At 40.0% G+C, this 25296-nt stretch overlaps 1 protein-coding gene across 3 annotated transcripts in view; it reads right to left on the reverse strand.

Moving 5' to 3' along the window:
• unc5cb (unc-5 netrin receptor Cb) overlaps positions 1 to 25296 on the reverse strand; it is a 101080-nt gene that overhangs the window by 30248 nt on the left and 45536 nt on the right. For all 3 annotated transcript variants that reach the window (XM_020618638.1, XM_020618637.1, XM_020618636.1), the window contains exons 2-4: positions 12490 to 12717; positions 5504 to 5647; positions 597 to 700 (exon numbers count right to left, since the gene is read on the reverse strand). In XM_020618638.1, the coding sequence (XP_020474294.1) occupies positions 597 to 700; positions 5504 to 5647; positions 12490 to 12717 (476 nt within the window). The remainder of the gene's footprint in view (positions 1 to 596; positions 701 to 5503; positions 5648 to 12489; positions 12718 to 25296) is intronic.

Here is a 25296-nt window from a genome sequence, read left to right on the forward strand (position 1 = left end):
CCCTACAGAAGATAATTATAATTTTCTCTCCTTTGACCAAATTGCAGTGGCTGGCTGATGTTCAGGAAAAGCCCAGTTTAAAAACCCCAGGCAGAGGTGGAAAAACGCCCTTATCTGTGCACCGGGCTGTGTTATTATTCTGTTATTTCATTACAACTTCTGAAATCGGCAAAGGTCACAGCTGAGGCGAATTCTTCACATAGTGTGTTCACCATTTAATATGGCATAAAATAACAGAACCAGTGCCTGGCATTACCAACACATATACTACATGCTAATAAATATATATGCTTAATATTACTGTACGTGTGAATTGGACACTTTACCTATCCATTAAAAACTTCAAAGAAATTAACACCAGAAATGATGGCGACATGTCAGCAGAAACCAACCCCAGAAAGTCAGCGAAGCTCTTCACATAAACCTCTTTTCAGAACAGCCAGTTTATTGGATATGAGGAGAGAGCTTTTGACTGGGCTTAGTATGGATAATCACAGCTGCCTGTATTTCTATGAGAAACAAATGCAAGCATATCAGAACTTATATTTTCAAACATTTCCCTAACAACTACAGGACAGTGCACTTTTGAACCTTACCTCAGCAGCTGGGATGCCTTCAGGTGGGCGACACTGGAGCAACACTTCTTGTTCAAGTGACACTTCTTTCCCAAGAGGTTCTTGGTCAAATGTCTTCCTTAAATCTACAGCAAACAGACAAAAGCAGACTGTGTATCAATATTTGCTTCTATCTTATTGACAGGCAAATGTGAGGGCATATTTTGTGAGCTATGTTTGATAATAAATTCTGAATCAATCGATAATAGTGTGGCGTTAGGAGGGCAGAGAGATTTGGTGGGATGCCCCATAATGCCTGGTGCGGTGTGTATTGGGGTTGTTGAGAGAGAGTGAGTGTGTTCTGTTGCAGTGTGGTTGCACCTGCATGAGAAAATAAATGAGAAAAAGACCAACTCTGGTCTTCAACCCTTAAACCAGGAAATGCTGCAGCAGTACTGATATGCTAACAATAAATCATCAAAAGTAAAAGGCAAGGTAACACATCAATAATAATTTACCATGTGATCAACAGAATTTCTTTAAATGCTAGAAACGGTAACTGAAATTTATGTGTCCCTTCTATTTTCCCCCACCTTCAACACACAGATAAATTGCCTGACACATTTAATCAAAAAACAGTAACCGCATCCACCACAGCATGTCCAAAAATAACACTATACAGCAAGGAGCATTAAAAATACTTTTGCTGCTTTTCATTGGAAGACCAATGTTTAAATACATTTAGAGCATATGGTGCACAGAACAGCAACACATGCACAAGCAACCTTCTGAAACTATCTGTACAAAGGGACATGAACGATACCTCTGCCTTTCTCTACTTAACCATTCCAGTCCTGTTTACAAAGACAAGAAGGACTAAAGAGGGAGACTAACAAGTTGAAATTTCTATCTGTGCTATATAATACAAGAGGTTTCCATAGTGAACATTAAATTCAAGCTCAAATCTTTAAGTGCCAAACTAAGTACACGTGTTAAAAGATTGTGAGATGAACTGCTATTAGTTTTAACCAAAAGTGCAAATGGGTTGTAACGGTTGGGAATCTGCCTCTACTCTGCTTCTACTCTCTAAGTTTCTGAAAGTATACCAAAACATCCTTTTCTCTTTCTACCCACCCCTAAGTGTGTCCATGGAAACTAACCCAGAAATGACCCCAGTTCAGCCATTCAATCTGTGGAAAAGATATGGCAATTCTTCTTCACAGAATGCTATTAATACAGTAATGGACTGCAACTGACATTGTGTGCCAACATAAAAAAGAAATTTATTATATTAGATAGTGCTACAATAGCACATTGGTTTGGAATTTGAGTTTTTGGATGCGACAATACTGTGGTTTGAAAGCGCCAGCAGATGTGCAGTGACACAGATTGTATGGCAGAATCTGTGCTTCACATTCAAAGCAAACTGCACATAAATAACTCTACTGCTCTTGGGTACAACTATTGTAGTGTAATAGGATACATGTCCATGCTGTATCTATCAAAGTAAATAAATCTTCTTCAGTGTATAGGGAGACTGAAGTATTTGTATGAATGGATATAGGATGGACAGAGCTACAGTAATTTTCATACACAGGCATCATCACCTGCAATAAAATAAGACATCCCTACAAAACGAATGAAGAAAGAGGTTCAATTTACTGATGTCAATACTTGGTTTCTTTTTGCTCAATATCTACTGTATTACACGAGAAGGCATTACACTGAAGCAGAGACATTTCACTGCTCAGCTAACACTTCCACATCCCACACCAGAGGAACTAGATCATATTCTTATTACAGCATCCATGATCAGCCTCCATCCAGAAGCCCCAAAGAATACCTACAGTCATTTTGAGGTTATTTTTTTATTTGGGAAAATGAACTTTAGAATAACAAATTCAATGAGCGCTTGTCCCAACTCAACCTTGCACGTCTTCAGGGGAATATGTCATAACACCACTAATTTCAATGTATTAAAAGAAAAAAAAAGCTGAAAGGAATGACTGTTAAACTGAAAGCATTTTCAATAAATGTCTGGTATAAAGTTATATGAAGGAATGACTAGAGGCATGCTCAGGGACATAGCTTGATTGATTTTGATCCAAGGACAGAAAGGAAAAAAGAAACAAAAGGGAAAAGGAAAGGAGGTATGTATTGTAGCAGACCAAAGTCTCAAAAGGACACTGTTGTTTGAAATGTTAGGAGTCAAACTACTGTTGCTCTGCTGTCAGGAAAAATACAAGCTGTCACTAGGGAGGAAACCACTAGCCTGGCTGCTGAGAGTGCTGTATTGCAGCATGTCATTTTGGTGGTTTTGAATGGACCATAATGCCTAGCAGCCACTTGTGGTAGCAGAGCCCATGGTAAGGTTCATGGCAGATTCTGTTTGCCCCAAAACAATAGGGAGGAAAAAAAAAAAACAGTGAATGTTGAATGACATTCAATTCTTTCTCACACTCAAGCAATAGAAACAGAGAAAGTTACAAAATCACATTTGACAAAATAATGTTTTGGACAATTACATTTCTGTTCTTTACCACAAATCACACTTTTTTATTATTATTCTTTTAATATCAAACCAAAGACTGTTACCAAGTGGATAAATTATTGTAAAGAACATTAAAATTTCAAAATAGCCTGAACTGCACAATTAGTATTAATGGCATAGGTTTGTTTATAAGTCAGTGTGATATATTCATGCTTTTATGCTTCTTGTAGCATATCAGCTGAAGTTTGTTAAACTAAAATTAAAGCCCGAGTGCTTGTACTGTTTCTTTCATCATTATTTGCAAACCTTTGGCACTGCTCTCAATGAAACACATTACGTAGCCTGCAAGTGATTATTTTGCACTGTGTGTTTTTATTGGATGTGGATTTAAATTATGCTTCCCCTCTGGAGTCTGGGCTTTCTTCACTTCTTGTAACAGTATTGGGACACTGAAGGGTGTGTGACCAGCTGAACCGAAATCCCCGTGGGATTCCCATAATTCCCTCCTCAGTACACAAACATTAGGTAATGGGGTAAACCTACATTACATTAGGAACGACAATAAAGACAAGTCTGCGATTTTATCATTAGTAATGTCACTAGTAATAAAGTTGAGTTTATACTTACGTTAAATTACAAGACCACAAAGTGGAAAATCAATTTTCTTTCTCAGTAATTCCACCAATCTTTTGAAAGACATTTTGGTTGATTTGATTAATGTATTTAATTTGTGTCTATGAACATACTTTTACTGTCTCTCTTTGGAACACAATCATTGTATCAAAAAAAAAAAGGCCAATCAAAATGGTTTTGTGGAGGTCAGATGGGAAAAGCAATCACAACAAATTTACACTCCAACATTACCTTTAGCCATGCCAGACCCTTTGCAAGTCTGAAAGTAAGTCCTTCAACACAGCATCATCTTAACTCGCCAGCGCTGGCTCTGTCTGATTAAACTGTATGCGCTTTGATGATGGGAGAGGAGAGAAAAACAAGCCCACTTTCCATTAGCCTAACGGGATAGAGTCTGGCTCTGACAAGAAGCCTGCCTGGAGAGAGAACCCAGAAGAGGATCTAATCCATTCAGCAGAAGCTAATGGGAGGGGAAGAGGGGTCCATTGTGATTTGAGGGATAGGTTAGTGCTGGCAGGCTGCTCATCATGGGTGATTATAGTAGGTGGAGCAGCGGGAGTGTGCTCGGTGGGAGACAGAGTCATGATTCTGATTCATCAGGCTAGTCTAACAGTAACCGTAATGAGAAGACCTAGTAGTGTTTGAAATAGAGGCAACACTTGACTTTAGAGAGAAACTGTACAGAAAATAGAGGGAAGAAGAAAAAAAAAAAAAAAAAAAAGACAGAGCAATATAAAGATGCAGAGGAAGAAAATGAGAATTAGATGAGATAAAAATTGAGAGGGACAGTTTTATGATTGCTAAGTGCCTCTAAATGGAGTAGATCAGGTGAAAACCATGGTTATTGACTCCGTACTGTGCTGCCCTGCTGTACAGTATGGTGAAGATTGAAATCATTCTTACAGTGGCACCGATTTCCCAGGCAAACATTAAGCTCAAGTGATATCCCTATACAGCCCTATCCGGCAGTGATAACAATCTATTTGATGCAGACAACACAGAATATACACTTCAAAAGGGTGATGCCTTTTTTATCGGTTTTCCATAAGTCAAAAAGAAACTGCAAATCTGGGCGGGACACGTCAGCCACAGTGACTTGAAATGGCTTTGACAAGGTTTGAAAGCATGATGATTGAGCTGATACTATAAAACGAGTCCCTTCAAGTGGGATTTTGACAACAAAGTGTAAGCAGTTGTGTTATGTAATATGTGCTGTGCTGCAGTAGCATTGTCTTGATGTCACAGCTATACTCTTACAAATCTGTTTTCCCCACTGTCTCCTCTGGGGTTTCATTACTTTTCAGAATTTGACTGACAGATCCTTTCGGGAACAGTTAAAAAATGAGCCTAAACTTTGGAGGTAAGAGAATGTTTCTCATTACTTGGAAACAATTGTGTTTGTCCTCCTACTGAAAATGCTTTTCAGTAGGAGGACAAACACACTAACAGAGAAGAAATGAGGACCACCTACGGGAAAAACGGAGCACCGACTTAAACATGTGTCGCAGCTTCTCTAATGTGTATACACTAGTGCTGCTCTCCCCTTCCCCCGCACTGTTTCTCCAGGTTTATACTGTACACAACGAAACGGATTCAGATTCTACAGGCTTTTTACCAAGCTAAGTTCAAAGGGACACTTGAGTCCCATGTTAGTAAAACCCTTTTTTCCCCACTGCTTCTATCTCCAGAATCTATAAATCTATCATGATATACAAGTCAGTCTGTGAGAAGCATTTACTTGGCAGCCAAGATTTTGTTTGGAGAGGAATACAAAGATGAGAGAGAAGATAAAGACTGAAAAATGGGATGAGGGGAGAATACTCACAGGCAATGCGGACGTGGGCTTTCCGACTCTTGGTGGTCCCTGCGGAGCTCCAGGCCACACACTGACACCAAAAGTCCTCCGGCCCAAACAGCTCCTCCACCTGCTGCCGAGTGATTTCTATGCTGGCTTCTCTCACTACGAGGCCTGTGAGGAGAGACAAATAATCAAAAGACAGCAAGATAGAAAAAACAAGCAAGACGAGAGGACAGGGACGGTAATAAGAGATATAGAAAAGAGGAAAAGGTGTTTTAATGAGGAGAAATGAAAAGGGGAAGGGGAGAAAGTGAAGGAGAATGACAGATAAGTTTTTAACATGGTGAAATTTTAAGAGGGGAAGGGGAGAAAGTAAAGGAGAATGACAGATAATATCAAGTTTTTAACATGGTGAAATTTTAAGATAAAAAATAAGTAAAACTAAAACCAATCATTTAATATCATACTGTATATACCAACTCTCACACAATCCGTTTACTAGATCCCATTAAACAAATCAGTCACATTATATGCTTTGACACTGAGTATTTGTGTATGCATGTTTGTGTCAGTCTGGCTCCGGTTCTAGAGCCAGAGCTGTTTGGGTCTGGGCCTTGAGGGGGGGGATTCTCTGCATTATGGCTAACACAATCCTGTTTGCTAACTCCTCTGATTACTGCTCATCTGGGTGCCAGGCCCCAAACAAACAAATCATCCCAAAAACAAATGTCTCTACCCACAGCTGCCCCTCTAGAGCAGATTATGCTGCAGCAACAGTGTGTGTGTGTGTGTGTGTGTGTGTGTGCGTGCATGTGTGTGTGTGCGAGCATGTGAAATGAGTGCATGCATATGTATTATGCGAAGCAAGTGTGTTCACTAAAGATACAAATGCATCCCATGCAATGTCATGCCTTATTTCAGCACTCACTCAATCAACTTTGACAGAATGGGATATTTGCAAGGGCAGTGGTGATATCATGAATTTCTTGTAAAAAAAGGAACATTTACAACGTAAGACATATTATATAATGCAGCCATTATGAGACTCCTGAGTATCTGAACTCAATGTGAGCAGCATAATAAGTGAATTATTTCATACAGTATGTGTTGGAATGGTCCTTATAGTTCCAGGTGGACGCTGCTGGTCTCTAGACCAACCAGAATTTCAATAATATCCTGAAAACATTTTACAGTGCTGCAACAGTTCTTTAGCTTTTAAGAACCTGCTGTGACTATCCCATAGTACCTCATCCCCAAAGTGCTGCTCTATTAGGTTTAGATATGGGGGTTGTGCAGTCCACTGGGGAAAAAAAGTCAAGTTGATGTAATTTTTCCTGGAACTGTCATGCTCACATACCTGGATGGCAATAATGTGAAAGAGGACTATGACATTCAAATTATGCTATTGAAGGGCCTTTTGTGTGCATAGGACACATTCACTGCACCATTACATCACCATCTCCAGCCTTTTCCATTACAAACATGTTTGTTTATCAAAGTTAAACCCTGACTATTTTGCAGCACACTATCTGACCTTGCCACTTTTCCCCCACTTGGCTTTCTTAATGATGTGTAGCCTCTTTTTTTATTAGCTGATTGAATGACAGAAACTGGAGGTCAAGTTAACTGAAATATTTATTAACCACCGTCACACAGGGCATAAAGTTGTATGTGCAAGATATTTGGTTAATTTTCTTGTAAAGAAAATATTTTATCAAGAAGAACCTTTTGTTGTTCTGGTGTACTACAGAAAACCAACCTAATGCGTGCATTTATGTTGGTGCAACTTAGCTGCAGCTAATAAAATTAAGCAGTGTGAGCAGTGACGGTAATACTGACTACTTACTAGTTTTGGCCGATATTGTTTTTACAAGCTGCAGCTGTGTTTTTTTTTATGATGGCACTTCGGTAAAAATGGTCCCTTGACAAGCAAAAAATATTACTATTGCACCAGCTGCATATTTAACAGTTTATACAAGTTGCATTTCCTCGTGAACTGAGCTTACCTAAGAGATGCTGTTGTGCTGTTGATGTGACATCATTACCATGCACTGCCTGAAATTGTGTCACAGATCATTGACTCATCGGCATCCCAATGTTCCCTCAATCAGTAACCTAATCTTTGCTCAAAATCTAATTCATTACAAAGTGATTCAGGACCTACTCAACTAGAGACAAAATTGATCAGTTTGATACACACTGTGATCCCACGCCAGTAATATTACAATGCAAAAAAAACAAAAAAAAACTGGTACTTCGTACTTTAAAATGTGCATAAGCTCACTCAGGTGTCACTAAAACTATAGTCTCAGTTTCCAAATATTTGGACAGCTTTTACCCTCCACCTATCGTTTTCTGTGATTGGGATTTTCATTTTGTGTGGATCCAGTCTTGTTATGTGTAGTATTATGGAAAATACACTGTGACAGGAAAGATAAACCATACAAATAACTGCTGCTTCTGACTTAATATTGCTAAAATGAACAAAAACCTTAAATCAATGATTTTTAAAAATGACTATTTCAGTAAATTTGTCTCATCCTACCACATTTATACTGTACAAAGGGTTAGGATTTATTGTCTAGTTCTGTGTACAGCCTATACAGAAGGCGTCTGAATAAAAGAATAGGTGGTTAAAAAATAAACATGCCATTTTACTTCAGGTTCAGTGCATTCACACAGCCTCCTTGTTCTGGCACACACAGTGACATCCCACACACCAGCTTAGCTCTCATGTAAAATTTACACCAAGTGCCGATAGGCAGAGAAACAGCAACGTCTGTTGTGTGAGCGTTTGCCACTGCATGTATGTGTGTCTACATGCATATGTGACTGTCTGTACTTTATGCCAATGTGTTTCTCTGAGAGGATGTGTATCGATAGCTTGAAAATGTTGAGGATAGATGCAATGCTGGGAGAACATTTAACACAAAGTAGCAGAGGGAAAATCAATAGCAGAGTAGTAATATGAATTCTCTCAGGGTGTAAAACACATGCCACGATCAGTTATCAGTTGTCTATGCTCCAGACTGTTTGTGAAGAAGTTCTGTCAAGGTGACCTAGCTGTCTGATGTTGCAAAAGGCCCTCTGTGTTGTAAGATGACCTAAGTGAAGATGATGACCAGCTATATAACTGAATGACTTCATGGCTATTACTAAAGCTGGACTGAAGTCTTTCTGACATGACGCATTTGAAAAACATCTGAAGGAACACTCTAGCAGAAAAGCTCAGAACCGAGCCTGCTGACATCACCTAGGGACTCAGGGAGCAGTTCTACACTGTACAACATTACAGTGGTAACAACAAAACACACACAGTTCCACTCAATTTGCAATCAAGAGGTGCAAAGCAAGTGTGGCCAGCAATGAGGGGGCTACTTCACACCACGTCAATGTGGCCATTAGCCGTAGAAATGATTGTACAATATGTCCCATTAATAGCAGGCTGAAGTAGGGTGCCTCATTGGAAATGATCCATTATTAATGTGGTCATTAAAGTAAGCTTGCCTAGCTCCTACTGTTAGCACTGGCTAACATTATTGATCGGACAAGCCAGGCAGAAGAAGAGGCATTGGTCAATGAAGAAGAGGTGGAGGGGGGTAAGTGGTGTGATTATCTGGTCAGATGGAGAGTACTCCTGTTTGATCTCCTAACTCATATCTTTGAGATAGTCTCCAGTGTATATTAAACTAGCTGCACCTAGTTCTAATTAATTTGCTGCTCATTTGCTCAGATCAATGCTACTTTTGCTCAAGGGAGACTATAACCTGCCCACAACACTATTCAGGTGACTGCAGGATGACTATCTAAAGCTACATTCACACTATTGAGAAGGCTATTTGTAAAAACTGCCATCACGCTTTGTTTCTTGTCACCACTTTTTCATTTTTGCTTCCTGCTAAGTGACATTTTGTGCACATTATCTGAATCTATGGCTTTTGTTCAAACGCGCCCCCATTGCATCATTCAAAACATGTCTCAATTCACATCAGAGTAGTTCCAGGTCACATGTTGATATAGATAAAACTTGCCTTCTCTATTTTTCCCCAGCTGAACTATAACAACAACGAAATGACTCTTTACCATGACAATTCATTCTGTCAACTGAGTAAACAGAACTTTTTCTCTGTGAACATGCACATATTGTTTCTGCTCTTTTATTGTGTTACTGGCTGCTGCTCAAAGGATAATCACATACAATCAAATGGTCTATTATTTTCTAAATGTAATCACCTGCTCCTTAGAAAATGATCATGTCCAATTATGCTGCTTGAGATGGTAATCAGTTTTATGTACTAGATGTACTTTTTCTGGTTGTTTTATTGTTTTGTGTTAAATACTTGTGTGTCGTGTGCTCTCCACGTGGACTACTGTATGTCACATCCACTGGATTACACGGCCTTTAGACAGTACACAGCTCTGGCATGAGGTCTCTTGAAAGCTACAGCAGAGGGCTGCAGGTGTGTTATCTCATGCTTTGAAGAACATTGTGCATGCCTTTAGATTTTAAATGCTGCTTTTAGCAGGTGAGTGTTTTCAGGAGACAATTATCTTATATAACTTTTTTTTTTTTTTTTAAAGTACTCCCCCCTTTTGAAAGTTTGAAAGGTTTCATGTTTTGTTCTGCAAAATGACACATACTCATGCACTGTCAGGTTGACTAGGGACTGTAAAGTAACTGGTTTTCAAATGCAGCAACAACTGAATTATGATCCGGCATTGGGTCTGGTGGCCAAAAAGTTCATTTTTGATCTCATCACACCATACGGTACAACTTTCTTACAACTGACTTTAATGTCTCCCTTGTGCCTTCTGGCAAACAGAGCCAAGATGTCGAGACTTTTAAATGCAATAAAGCTGCGACTGCTGAAGTCAGGCAACTGTTGTTGTATGCACAGTCTGTCTAATCAGAGCCCTTGACACTTGTAATTCCTTAAGTGGTGACATAGGTTTCTCGGTGGCTTCCCTCACTAGTCTTTTCTTTACATTTGTCCTCAGTTTGAGGACAAACTGCCATAGGCAGAATTGAGGGATTTAAAAAGTTCTTTTAGTAACAGGCTCAAACACCCACATTGTTCAAAGGAATGGTTTTGCAGGTACTTTGTACTATTATCTTCTATTAGTACTAGTTCTAGTGTGTGTACAATAATGTGTCCTATTTATTATGTACATGTATTTTTTATACTGAATTGTTTTATACTGTGGTATTTTCTCTGCTGTAGAAATGACATCTCCCCCCTTGTCAAACCTTGTCAAATGAGGAAAAAAATGAACTTAAATGATTTTAGCATATGGCTGCAATATAACAAAGAGTGACAAATTTAAGGGGGTCTGAATACTTTCTGTACCCACTGTATGTGAAGTGAATTGCACCTTTGCTTTTTTGAGTGTGTCAAACATCTGGGTAAAAATGCAATGCATGCAGCTTCTAGACTAAATGAACACAACATCTGCAGTTTAATTTACCCTGCCTCCTGCACTCTCAATCTCATCATGTCACACTCTCTTAGCACTCATTATTTCTTTTTATAAGCTCATAACCTCTCACCAACATAACAGTGAAATAGAGAGAGGGACATAAGAAAAAAGAGCAACACAAGGGCAGGGTAAAGAAGATGGTAGAGAGAAAAAGAGAGAGAGATCCAATTACTTTGGGCTACACAATCAGTGGTATTGACCAGGCCGGCCAGTTGCTATTGGTGTTCTTTTTCTGTCAATCTGGGGAAATCAGAGAGCAATGGAGTGGGCTGTGATGGTACACACATCCACTGGGATGTAGCAATGTTGTGTGTGTGTGTGTGTGTGTGCATGTGTGGCGGTGCAAGAGCATAAATGAATGAATATCTGAGTGGCAAATAGCCTCTGGATATGGCTGTGTAGAGTGAGTGCATGTATGATGTGTGGGTTGTTTTCCATGTTGATGCTTTTAGCACAAAACCTACTGACACAAAAGCTAAAAGCCACTGTTACATTCACCCTCTACTTTGTCATAATCATAACCATGAAACAAACCTCAGAAATGTTTATTCTTCCGACAGTACACTAGGTCAAAATGAAAGGATTTCTAGTTGGGATTCAGGTTGTTTTTTAATATCACATTTATATTTGTGCTGGCTGCAATACTCTTTTTTGTTATTTGTGTATCTGATTCTGTGTCTTATGGCTGCTGTCTATAACTGTGTTTTTCATATAGTGTAGAGGAACCATACTTTAAATATCTTAAATAAGTGAATGCTTGCCAATAAAGTGTATGTGGGTCACACACAATAAGTCAGCATTTACATTTGAGCGAAGGAGCTGATGTCATCGTGTTTGTGTGCGAGTATGTAGACATGTGAGGAAAAACAGGGGGATGAAAGGGTAAATGTGATGTGAATTGGTACCTGTGGGCAACAGAAAAAAAAACTCAATTTCCAATACAGCAGCTGAATGCAGCCAATCAGTGCTGGGCTGTTGTGTGTGTAATGGCTCTGGTGCCTTCAGGGGGTGAATTCTGTCAAAAACAACCCTGCTGGAGCTTCACTAGCTTTATGTCCTCTAGATGCTCACAAAAAATGTACATAGACATGCACCTAGACACTACAGATGTGGCTGTGTGCTGAGAAACCTTTAGTCAAGGCATTTCTGCAAATAAAGCGATGCCACTAGACGTGCTTGGCCAGTAACAGTGACATGCAGACAAGCCATTGTGTGTTTGTTGTTGAGCATGCAGTATGTTTATGTGTGGTCAGTGTTACCTCCCACAAATTATGGTTACCTGCTACAAGAGATATGATTACTGGAAATGTTGGGTTTCCTAAGCATAACGATAAATCAAAAGTCACATTGTAAGGGGAACAAATTGAATACATTCTATTTACATTGAAAAATGTTGCACTGGCAGTAAGATAAATGTTTTCACATTATATTGACTAAAACATATTTGCAAATGTGTTGTATATGAATCATTTTTAGGATAAAGGGTTTGTTTAGATGCAGGCATGAATAAATATGTCATTGATCTGTTCACTGACCAGAGTTCTCATCAACCCGTTCCTCCACAGTGTGCTCCTTCTGGTGAACCCACTCGCTGTTGCACTTGAAGTAGATCTGGGTAGCGGGTGTGGCCTTGCAGTACAGGTTCACTGGCTTGTTCTTGACTATGTAGGCCTCCTCTGGTTCCATCAAAAACACAGGCAGTGGCTCTGGGGGGTCTGAAGGAAAGGCTTGGGGCAGCTCAATACCAGTGAAATCGTCCTCAACTGTGAAGAAAGAGATGGCGACAAGATGGAGGGAGGAAGGGAACAGATGAAAGAAAGAACGAGACAAGGAAGAAGAAAAAAAGAGAGAAAGGCCAAGACAGAAAAAGCAAAAGAGAGAAAGGATGGGTTGGGAGAGAACGGAAAGCAGACAAGAGACAGTGTATTATAACCACAGTATTTGCATAGGATTATCCATTCGCATAGTACACAGTGGAATCCCTATCATTTGATATTTTGGAATGTTTACACAAGTGTATTTTAGAGTTCAGGAAATTCTGGGATTCCTCTCTGTAAATAAGGCTGCATGGCTTTACAGAACCTGGGCCTTGCTTGGTCTAACCACAACCAGCTACTGATGAGAAATGAGAGAAAGGCAGAGCCAATAATGAGAAGCAAGCAAAGTTCAGAGGTTGACTCTGAGGAACTGAAGTTATAAGCTGATCTCTCTCCGTCTCCAAGTTTCCCAGTCTTTCTCTTGCTCTCTTTGCTCTCGTCTCACTTTCTCACACACGCAGCAGATGACCTCAGGCTTTGGCCCAGTTTGTGCCATTCCTCGGATACTTCTGCAGTAGACAGATACGCTTCCCTGTAATTACAACTCCCTTTCATCTCCCTATCTGAAATCACATACACATCTGCATGTGTACAGTACGCGCACTCGCTCACAACATGAACAAATGCTCACTGTGGCACAAAACATTGCAAGCACACAAATATATGGGCATACGCCCACAAGCGAGCACAGCTAAAATTCTAACTCTTTGAAGAGCGGAGTAGGAAGCCTATTTGCCACCCCATTTGTCACCTCCAGAACTGTTCTATTCTTACCATCAAACCGGTAGACATCAATTATTCACAAATGTGAAAGGAAGAAGGCAGAGTAATAGAGACAGAGATACAGTGGGAAACAGAAGGTGAGAGAGAGAGAGAGTGATAGAGGAAGAACAGAGAGAGACAGCAAAAGTAACTCAACCAGACAGATGTAGATTGAGCCATCAAAATGAAGTTGGGCAGACAGACAGAAACATAGCACAGGAGGACAGAAACAGGAAGGCATACTGTTCAGATAACAAAAGAGTTTATCAGTCCATCAGTAATTCTTCCATGTCCTTCTATCTGCCCGCCCCTCTGTCCTGTGTGGACACGCTGGAGCCTTGTTGTCTGACAGAGGTTGCCTTCTGGATGCTTTGGGAGCACTAAATAATGTCTTAGCTGAGCAGATATCTCGCCATGATGTCTCTCTAATGTTATCTCTCCCCCCCCATATACCTGCCACAGATTGAAGTTGATTGCTAGGAAATGAAAGGGCAGGGGAAGCCAATCAGAAAACAACCAAAGCTATCACCACGAAGGAGGAAGGGTTTGTCTCTGATCTGCTATTAAAGTGTTTGTCTATGTGCATATACAGTGAGTGTGAATGATGCTGGTGACTGCTCGTTTCTTTGACTCATAATCTGCTGCTAATTGAAAAGCAGCTGTAAAGCCTTAAGTGACCCATGACCTTTAAGAGTAACCACCTTCGTTCAATTTTTATGTTTAGCTTTCTAAACAAGAAAAAAAAAACAACAACATCCTTTAAGTCTTTATGTAGGTGATGACTCCAATGTGGAAGTCTATTTCAGCAGACCTTGGCTTAGTCTGTTCGTTTCTGCTCCATAGTCCTCAGTCCACCCACATCCTCAGCCAAGGGACCCTGACCCAGAAACAGGCAAAGAGAGCCAAGGAAACTCATTAAAGATTGTGTTAGCCTTTTTACACCCTCCATTCCCATTATCTTTCCATCTCTGTCTCCCTCCTAGCTTGCTCGCTCTGACAAACTGTGAGGCAGAGAGATCTGAAACAGCCATGAAAGCGTGGCTCTCTTACACACAGAGAGAGACACGCGCCTCATACGCTCACGCACATACACCCGCGCAGGCATTAATGCGCACAGAGGCACACACGAAGTTGCTCACAGATATTCGAATTCATCAACTTCCTCCATGTGAGTAATAATAAATTCACAAGTATGGAACTAGCCCTCCAGTGAAAAATCAGACCCGAAATGAAAAAAGAAACCACATGACAAAATGAGAGAGCTTGACTCTTACCAATCACGCTGCCCCCCACTCCCCACCCCCCACCCCTGTGAACACCCAATACCCAGCACCTCCCCTATTCCCTCACTGGTGAACAGAATACTAAGAGCAACAAAAAGCTGAAAGACGACAATGCCCCCCTCCCCACTTTCATGTGCAATGAAAACACAGTTTATGATAAAATGGTTTAGAGGCCTATCACAATGATGTGTGTAGTCACAAACCTATACTCAACAAGTGCTGAATGCGTTACCATATTTTACAGATCAAATATGCATAATGAAATATATACTTTCCCTCTTATTTTAGTGTCATATCCCTTTAATAGGAACATTAATTATGGCATGTCACCACTGTTTGATATGCAATATGGATTTTTCCAAGCATTTGTAATTCTGTGGCTTGATTTTAATCAGAAATCTTCAAAATGGAATTATTGAGTATTTAAAATTTAATGACTCATGTCCTCGCAGCACTTTTGTTCTAATTTTATTTTGCTCTGTAATTGGGGTGAGTTTTCCTAATTCATATTGCAAGTCTTATTAGTGAATATTTTAACTCAGACTCAGATTGAATATTAGGTGACTTTTATATCAGGTCCATATTCTCCGTACGAAAGGTTTTGAAGATAAATGAGCTGCATATTGCCCTCAAAATAATGCTGATTAATGAATTCAATTTGCCTTCTTGCATTGTCAATGAGTTAATCGGGTACAGGGCAAAATGGTTTGGGAAAAAAGCAATTTAAAAAGGGATCAGCATTGTTTAAATTAATCCAAGCAAGTGGGGTGAAGTGAGGTAGGAGAAGGTCTTGACTAGCAGTCAGTCATTCTCTGTGGGAATGGGATAAATGGGATATAAGGAATGTAACGACACATGCATTTTGGACTGGAGCAAATCGAAGTCAGACTAAGCTCATAACACTGGCACAACTTTAAAGCACATCCTCATAAAGGATGTGCACAAAGAGGCATATTTTGAATGAAAAACAATATCAATGCTACATAAATACATAAACTGTTGCTACAGAGTAACTCCCACACAGAAATGTACATTAAACGGGAAAAAAAGAGATCCCCTGCATGTCCATCTCTGTTACAATGAAACTGAGGAATAATCATCCAAATCCATCCATATATAAAGCCTGAAGCCATTTCTGATATGTCAGCACTATTAAAAGATACTATAAAAAATATTAGAAAGGTCCATTTTACTGTTTGAGTCGATCTGCAGAATGTACAAAAGGAATACTTCAAACTTTATTCGGTGTTCAAACTACCCCAACTCTGCTCAGCACAAAAAACTAAATTATCAGGCCAATCTGATCACTATTAAAATAAAGATTTCAGATGTTAACCAGTTGTGTAACAATTCAGATTAACATTAGACACATTTGATAATTTATAAATTGAGTTATTTTATTAATGATAGAAATACAAAGCGTAAAAATGCATTTCCAGATTACATGCTATAACCTCTATGTATGCTGTATACAGCATATACACAGTACTATTGTGGATCTATCACCTGTCTTCCTGTACTCTTTTTAAGACTGCATTTCTTATATCATATATTGTATACGAGTGTGTGTGATAACAGCTGGGCTCTGACACCACTGTGCAAGATAAGCTCTCACTATTCTATCTGTATTCAAGCAGATTTATTGTCCCAAGGAAAACACCATATCTGTGGGGCCAGTGTTTCCCTCCCATCAGAGGAGTGTCAACCATGAACAAGGATGAACACTGGCGTATAGTAAATATTCTACCTCTTCGTTGCTGTTTTGTTCACATTTGTGTCCTTTTCACTCACTTCACTTTTCTTTCCACTCATCCTCCTTATCATTCACACATACATCCCCCCTCCAGATAGAGGCAAAAATGACAAGTGGTTGGCTAGATAGCTAGACTGCAGGGGCTTTTACTAGGCAATGTTTTGTTATGCCATAATGCGGAGGGACAAAAGGTGGTTTGCAGCTGAGTGGACAAGCAGAATAACAAACCACTCAGTTGTCATGTCAATTGAAGCAGGATAAATAGACTGTCAATCAGATCTGCTTAGAAATGTGCTTTGAGCACACCTACACATTATATTGAGTGAACATAAATCAATGTTAACGACTTTCTCTAGTCAGTACTTGTTAGTATTGGATTAAGTAAAGACCCATACATCCCAGTGGCTTAAATCAATATGTATGGATGCTGTTTTAAAATGCTTAGATGCTCCATGAGAAACAGGCAGAATGAGACCTCCTTTCACTCTAATGTCTCTTTCCAGCTGAGTGCTTTATATACACTAATGTGTCTGCACACTTTGTCCGCAGGGCCCCATCTAACGCTTGGCTGCAGCAGGTATTTATTGATTACTGTCAGGGGCCAGTGACCCCTCCCTCATCCGGTCCTCTGCTGGGCTATGGTAAGCACACTCATATTTCACCTCTGGGGAATCCTCCCATCACACAACCTAGCAGGGGAGGAGAAGTCAAGAAAAACAAGCATGCATTCCCTAAAGTTAAAAGTCAGGTGGCTTCAACATTAACCTCTGTATCAGTTCACAGTACATAGTCATTCCATTGCAGGCCAGAGTCACAATGACTTGGCTGAGTTCATGCACATTAAAGCCACCAAATAAACTAAATGAATAATTCAATCAGGGCATTATAGAAAGGTTCAATTTGTGGGTCTTATCTTTTCCAGAGAATGTGATGTAATTGGAAAAAAGAATGTGCACAAATTGATTTAGCACTGAGTAAAGTGCAAACATGTACAGTAGCTGAGAAAAAAAAAAAAGCAGTTGCAGTTCTGAGGGTGGTGCTAAATATAAGATTTCAAATCTAGCAACCAAGACGCTGGCATTCATACAAATAAAACTACCTTGCGTCTTCACTGACCCTTTTCAATTATCTCCCCGTTACATTAAGTGGAGAATCCCATACAAAACAACAAACTCAAATACTAAAAGCAGTCATTAAGTTGTGTCATCAGGACCAGAGCATCATCCTGTTTCTTGCATAGCCAGTCATGTCTCTCTCATTGCGGGTGTTTACATGTTATGTTCTCTCTGTTCCTTATTCCTGACCTTCACTCAGCCCTTTCTGGCTGCACTCTGGCAGGAGGCAGCTGGCGGATGCCAGGGTCATGCTAGGCCTTAGCCACTGTCTGTCCAGTCACATCACAGAGCCAGGAAACGCAAGGTCAATGCATCATGATAATTAAGGCTCATCATTTTCACTTCTAAACAATTTTCACACCAAAAACACTCAATTTTAGAAGGAGTTCAAGTTTATTTTAATCCAGGCTTATGTCACCACATATCCAAGTTCCGGCAAGAACCACCTGTTCACTCCAGTAATCAAGGTCTTCTTGCAAAAAACACTTTTCCAACATTTTCATTGGTATTAAAAATTGAATAGAAAAAAAACTGTGAAAAAAACGCAAATAGAAAATGTGCTAAATGTGCCTGGGGAAAAAAATGTTTTAAAAATTTATAAATGAAACCAGATTTTCTAACAAAATCCAATTTTCAACACATCTTTGTTACTCAGAATAAACAAACTAATGAGCACTTTTAGTAATTAAAGAAAAAAAAAAAAAACAATCTCCAGTGGTAGTGGGACAGCCAGAAGTAAACCGTCACCTTCATCAATCTCAACACACAGCACGACATTCTGCAGTGGTTGGGATGGATATGAGGTGAGTAAGAGTTCTTGACTGAAATCCATTCAGTTCCTCAACAGACAATGCAACACTGTGTGTTGCATTCACTTCACAGATTTGAGGTAACAATGGTCCTATTGTACCATGGAAACAGAAACAGTGAAGGTTAACAACAAAAGGTCAGGAAAAAAAGCATGACATTAAAAATGTACTAAACAGCTGGTTAAAGACAAATGTGAACGTTTCATCTTAGAAGAGCAAAGGTCATATTGCTTTGATGCAAGCGTAAGCACTTTCTTTATTATCGAGATTATAAAGTATTTAGCTGTTTTGCATGCCTCTAATTGTTTTGGTGTGTACACTTGTTGGCTAAAAGTGGTTATTAACCAAAAGCTTTTTAATGCATGACAAAGTCGAATCATTTATTTATGTTTTTCTCATTTTGGAATTTTCTTTCTTCATCTGTCTTACTCACACACGTCATAGTCTGTTTTTGTACAGCTATTGTAAATGTTTTTCTGATCATTCTCCAGCAGTTATGGTTTTTCAACGTTCTCTTTTCGCCGTACATTCCCATCCTCTCCCCCTACCCTGCCCCTATTTGCTCCCTCCTGGATGAAAACCCATTTTGGTGGTTGATTGGAGAATGATGCTGCTACTTAGAGAGTCACTCCATCAGCATTGAGGGAGGAGAGCGGAGTGCAAGGAGAGAGAGAAAAGCTCAGGAGGAGTAGTGGCTCCCTGGGGCGCTGTAGCTGTGATGGGTGAGCTGTCAAACGCCCCATTGTCCAAATTACCCAGCAAGCACCATGTCACCACCCGGGACTAATTTACAGTGCCGTGCGGTATGGCACAGACATCGCTCTCTGAGTAGAGTCCGCTGGAGAGACGAGAGAGGAAAAGGGTGTTAAAGAGGAGTAGGGGGTCCAGTCTCACACCATACAAAGAAGTACAACAGGGCTTCAAACATAAAGAGCAGAATACAAACCCCAATTAGCTTCATGCAGGTTTAATGTTTGCCGTCTTTATGCTTCAAAGCCTCAATGACAGATGTCAATATGAATATGTGTCGTGCTCTGGTGCCTCCCCGCCCACCCACTGCTTGCAGAACACACACATTCACTGATGCACAAACACTTTAATACAGTTTTAAGGCAGCAATTGCATACAGAATCCCCTTGCTTGACTTCACTTGCTGTCATAATGACTGGTCCTTTTAGCACAAACTGGCATGGCCATTCACTTGTCACACGTCACACCCCTGGGCGCCCAAAGCCAGACAGGGCCATCACCCTACACCATGCCGACCAGTGGGCCATGGAGTGGAGCATTTCTTGTCAGTGGAGATGTGTCACACTCTCTGACCCCTCACTGTGCCCAATAGCTTGATGTGATGCCTCTAGTTTGGCTAATTGGCCCAGAGCAGCAGGCAGCCTCATTCTGCCACCGGTGAAAAACCAAAAGACCAGAGAGCAAAATATATAAGTAGAAAGATAAGACAAATAGGTACAGAGGGTCATCTCTTCAAAAACCTAATATCACCATCAGCTACATCACTGTTATACAAACAATAAATTTAAAAAACTGTGAATGTAAAGAAGTATCTGCATGATAAATAACTGCTTAAGTCATATTTGACAGGATATATCATAGTGTAGCATAAGTCCCCAAAAAACCGTTTAAGAAAAATTCTCAACTTTAACGTCTACATCAAAATCACATCTCCTGGGAGAAAAATGGCACTAAGAATTTAGAAGGAGGGATTATACTGTGAAACAAAAACTCCAAATGGTTTATTGGCTCACCTGTCTCGCATGAGAGTTGTACAGCAAAAACGTTTTTTTATGTTACAATTAAAAAAAAAATGCCATTCACCACCACTGCAAGCGCTTTGCAAACTGGAGGACTAAATATCACAGAAAATTAATTAGTACTATAATTTAAATGCGTTTGTGTTGTATTAAAACTTGAAAAAAGTGAACCTACCAAACTCCTACGTTAATTTTGAATATACAGGTAAGATGCTTGGCACATATGGTAGCAGTGACAGAAGCAGAAAGCCATGTTTAGATTTCATAGATGGATGAGGACTACAAAAACTGCCCATGCAAATGACAGAGGGAAAAGGCATTTATCTAGCCACTCATCGTGTGTTGTCAAAACTGATATTATGCATAGTACAACCCCTTACACATCCGGTATACATGCCTCACACATATAGTGCTGTATATCCTGAAGTACTGAAATGTCCAGCCGTTCTCACACAAAATCCATGGCAGCACTTTATCTGAAGGACACTACAGTGAGTCAGAATGTGTGAGACAGTCCCCAGAGTGCAGTCTATTCTCTGTGTCTGTCACAGAATCTGGCTGCCTGCTTATTCCCCTGAGACAGGCATACAGTACACAACCTTCAAAAACACATCAACCTCCTAAAGCTCATTCACACCATCTTGCCATTCAAACTAAGGTGAGAAACCATTAAAAGGCATACAGTGCTTTAAAAAGTTCCCCTTTCTTTTAAATGCTCTTTCTCTAGAACTGGATCCTCTTTTGTGTTGCCAGCCATACTTCTGACCTCAATAAAAAGGCACCGGCAGGCATCTATTAAAGTGCCTAAATGAGAAGATGAGGATTTACTATACGCTGTAATACACCAAACAGGGGTTTATGCCATAATACAGGCTGTGATGGTGTAAATGTGGGTGTGTCTGGAGGGTGTGAGGTATGTGTTTGCGTGTGTGTACGTGTCTTGTGTGATGGCTGAGTTAATGTGACAAGGCAGATGTAATGCAGAATCATAAATCTTAGCCCTGGGATCAGCAGAGAGAGAGCAGGAGGTGATATATTAAAGGGCACACACCACATTTATGATGCTGATAATAAAAACAAGACCCCAGCTGCAATAGCAAGCTAATAGACATGACTCTATATCTGGCCTTGAGGGTTGTGACATGCACACACACACACACACACACACACACACACACGCATGTGGCACTACAGACAAACTGTACCTTGTTTTTCGGCAATTTATTAGGCTGCTTTGAGCCCAACAGCTTCAGTGTTAGTTATGGCTGTAATGCTGTTAAAATCGTAATACGTTACACAAGTGCACTGTTGTACAACATGCTAATTCTTTACTTAATGCAGAGAGCATTGGGGAAAAAACATGGCAACATTTCAGTTGAGAGTTCTGTTTCAATTCACTCATGCAAAAACACAGATGAAGCTAGTTACTGTAGTGTTACTCTAAGGTCTAACACGCCTCGTTGTCAAAGGGACCCTGACCAGCTGATCAGTAATCAGACTGTTTCTCAACAGACTGCTCAGCAAACTCCTGACAGCTGTCACTATCAAATCAGATGGTCTTTTATGTAAACACTAATCCATTGTTGTTGTTTTTTATTGTACTCCCCCACAGACCTGATTGTTGGTTCTAGACATATTTTTCTTATGCTACTATATTTTTAAACATGCATTTCACAGGTAGTTTCATTTCCATTTCTAATTATTTCTATGAACTAGATTTTGGAATGTGTGTTAGAAGTCTTTAGCATATTCTTGCATCCGGCTGAGGTGGTTTACCTGCAGACATATTTTTCTGTAAATTAAAACAATAATTAATGCAGCTCCTCGTTCCATATCTGCATTTCTGAGAACACTTGATACTCCACTCACAAACAAACATCCTTACAACTGCTGCATACTTTCTTTCACATATTCTACTGTCAGTGCAAGACGATACCACATATATCTGGATACTCTACATTATTTTACCATATAAGGTATATTTACTGCACGCATGCAAATGAGAGGGGATGCACAAGAATTTACCAGGAACTGCAACATGTTTAGTTGCTGCACAATAGCTTTGTGGTGTACAATTTTCCCCTTGCATTTCAATATGACTACTGTTCCTTCCCACATGTTTATTCATGGATAGCCAGGATTCTTACTGGGCTCATGCCTAAAATGAAAATAGCTTTCTAAGCATTCAAGGGGGGATTCTAACATGCAGGTTGGTGCACATAGGTTACATTACATGTACAACTGCAGTAAAGCGATAGCTTTGTTGTTTTAGGGTGTACTCTATCCGCTACCCGAGGACTTGATGGAGGGAGATTTGATAGCTCATTCGCGGAACTCTCTTTTTTCATACCCTTTAAGGATAAATGGCCAGTCACCTACCTTAAAATACTGCACATAAGCTGAATCTGACAAATCATCTTATCCTGTTATAATGTCTTTAACAGGAGCAACAAGAAAGCGATTGTTTCAACCCATTTCAAACTGTTCATTTCCGTTGTAATATTAGCTCGCCTCTGCAAGCTCTGTTCAACAACAGTTGGTATTACACACTGGACAGGGTATCATATTCACAGTGGCTCATATACAGTATACTACACCATATCCAGCTTGGATGATCGATTGCATCCGTGCAAAGCCAAATGACCACTGCTCACTGATCACACTGCCTTTTCTGCCTTTGGCTCCTAAGAATGGTTGTATGGATGGGGGGTAGCTTCCGCAACAGAGCAGTACTATTGTATGTACAATACACTATATGTGCTGTTTCCTTATTGTATTATAAACACTGATGTGGGCATGCCTACACACTCAAACACAAATAGTCACTGTGACCCTGTTCTACTATCAGAGCATCAGATATATTCAGAGCATTTCGATATCTGGCTGACATAGATGGCAATTCGCACCTGGAACCAGAGTGCATCTAAAATATATCCCGAGTGACCACTTGTGATCAGATTCTGCTGCTCTGCTTACTTTTTTGTTTACTTATTTTGTGGGAATAAAATGTGTATACTGGTTTAAACTATTCACAAAGTCAATCAAAAGAAAAAGTGGAAACAAACCTACCCTGTTATAAATCAACAACATGGAAACTTGTCTGGAGGTACAGACTTTTGTTTTGGTGTTTGAAAGCTTTGTCATACCATACGAACACTGCAAATATGAGGCCACTCTTCATATGTGGTTCCATACAACCCCAGCCATGTCACAGTGAGTACTGAATGACTGTATCCCAACATGCACTCAGTGCATTTTGCGTGCATTCAAACTGTATTTAGAGTAATTCACATACCCCATGTGCAAATGCTTGATGTTTGATGACTGTATATAGACAACATGTCACGACTTTCTGCCACTATGGGAAAGTAAAGCCAAACTATTGGAAATACAGGGGTGGCCATGTTTCTTTTGTTACATCTTGTGCAACCATATTCTGTGCAGAAGCAACCAGAGGTGGCGGTATGAGGTACCAGGCCACTAAGCAAAGCTGTCAATCATCCAAAATCAAATAACTTATTAAAAACTAACTTTTCAGGAAAAGAACCACTTGTACACAAATAGGAGTGATAGCATCTATTAAAATGAGAAAAGTCCCATCAAGTCCCATCCACCAACATGGAGGAGGCAGGATTTATAACCTATACTGCCACCAGGGGGCAAATGACTTAAGACTTCACTACTATTGTCAAAAAAAACAAAAAAAGAAATCATACAGAGAACACCCTGTGGACGATGGCTGTTCTTCTCTCTAGAGGAGTTCCAGAAACTGAAACGGTTACACCTAACACTGTCAAGGAGACACAGAGCCACTTTATTTATAATACTATACAATTTGAAAGTATGATGGTATCTGTGTCAATGTATTACAAGAGAACCTATTGCCAAATATACAGCATACGCACAATACTGTCATATTAACCAACAGTCCAACCCCCAACAGACACAGAGAAACACACAACCACTCTCAACACATACACTTAATTTGTGTTGTGTTAAGAGGTAAGTGGGGTGGCAGGCAGATAGTGTGTGTATGCATGTGCTTTTGCGTGAGTGTGGAGGGAGGGGGGTGACTGCATTAGGGAATCACACATCCAGCTTCACTCACCAGGGGACTTGTGTCAGCCTGTGATTTTTTTTTTTTCCCCGTACCCCTCCCAGTTCTCTCCTCTCCTCTGCTGCTCACTGCTGAAACAGGTCAGCCACATATAATGGAGGGCAATGAGTAGCAAGTATTGCTCCCCCCTCCACTCTCTCCTGTCCTTCTACACTCACACCCGCTACTGTACCTCTACTGTGCAGCAACAGAAAACAAGATACTGTATGACCCCCTCCCCATGGGCACAGAGGCTGGCTGAGGCGAGGAAGGCACAACCAGCCACAACAGCCATTTACATAGCCCCGACTGACCAGAGCAGATCTCATATGGACTGTGCACTTCCAAGACAAATTTGTGCCAAAATTTACAAAATTAAAAGAGAAGGGAATAGTTCACCTCTGCCACTTTCCCATAATGAGATTCAGGAGGAAAGAAATGGAGACTAGCTATAAAATTTGTTTAGGAACCCGAGTGTTCCAGGGTTTTGTATGTCAAGTTGAATACTACATAGCAAATGAAAATATTTGCATAATGTTTTCTATAAAATCTGAGAAAATTACTCAAGTGTCATCAGCCAGGTATCTCAACTTGTACATGAAGACTACAAATTCACATGCACAAGGAAGAGTCTAATGAAAGACAGTAAGGGAAAGTATAAGAATCTAGTATTTTTGGTGCAAAGTCAGAATATTTGGACTTTCGATTTTGACCTTGTTCTTTTTATCCATCTACTGCAAGTCAACGAACTTTATGGAAATGAAATAGTGAAATAAAATGCATTAATGCTACTTAATGCATGTATACTCATTTCAAATGTTGAATACTACATAGCAAATGAAAATATTTGCATAATGTTTTCTATAAAATCTGAGAAAATTACTCAAGTGTCATCAGCCAGGTATCTCAACTTGTACATGAAGACTACAAATTCACAT

The sequence above is a fragment of the Monopterus albus genome, unplaced genomic scaffold (genome assembly GCF_001952655.1).
Source record: "Monopterus albus unplaced genomic scaffold, M_albus_1.0 scaffold208.1, whole genome shotgun sequence".
NCBI lineage: Eukaryota > Metazoa > Chordata > Actinopteri > Synbranchiformes > Synbranchidae > Monopterus > Monopterus albus.